Source organism: Galeopterus variegatus, unplaced genomic scaffold (genome assembly GCF_000696425.1).
Source record: "Galeopterus variegatus unplaced genomic scaffold, G_variegatus-3.0.2 Scaffold7340, whole genome shotgun sequence".
In the NCBI taxonomy this organism is placed as follows: domain Eukaryota; kingdom Metazoa; phylum Chordata; class Mammalia; order Dermoptera; family Cynocephalidae; genus Galeopterus; species Galeopterus variegatus.
The window spans coordinates 35,711-36,241 of NW_007733451.1; the positions used below are offsets into that span (position 1 = coordinate 35,711).

The following is a 531-nucleotide window of genomic DNA, read 5'->3' on the forward strand; positions in this document are numbered from 1 at the left end:
GCAGGAAATTTCCAAGGATGGGGACAACTCTAATTCAGGTATGAGCAATGAAGATGAACCAGGAAAGAGGACCAAGAAAAAATAGAAATGATAGAAATATAGAGGAAAACCTGAGGAGGGTAATGTGATCAAAGAGAGTTTCAATAAGTTAGTGAGAGTGGTGGAATTGATACTAGTGGAGCAGATGATGCTGACGCTGATGTTGGTGTGAATGTTAGTGACGCTGAAGAATTAACAACCAGAAACATCCATTTATTTTCAGCTCGGTCCCTGAGGAACATCAGCCCAACATCCTCTCAGTCCTCAGTTCATGCTCTTGTCTAACATTACTCAGTTTAGACCCATGTTCTACCTCACAGGCTTTCCAGGATTGGAAGCCATCGAACACTGGATTTTCATTCCCTTTTTCTTTATGTACCTGGTGGCCATCTCAGGAAACTGTTTCATTCTGATAATTGTTAAGATCCAGCGGCGTCTGCACACACCCATGTACTGTCTACTCTCCCTGCTGGCCCTGACTGACCTGGGACT

At 43.7% G+C, this 531-nt stretch overlaps 1 protein-coding gene across 1 annotated transcript in view; it reads left to right on the forward strand.

Annotated features, from left to right (window-relative positions):
* The first annotated feature begins 310 nt into the window (after positions 1-310).
* Positions 311-531, forward strand: part of LOC103607333 (olfactory receptor 51M1) — a 1,709-nt gene continuing 1,488 nt past the window's right edge. Inside the window, exon 1 of the mRNA XM_008591849.1 lies at positions 311-469. Coding sequence (XP_008590071.1) covers positions 311-469 — 159 coding nt within the window. The remainder of the gene's footprint in view (positions 470-531) is intronic.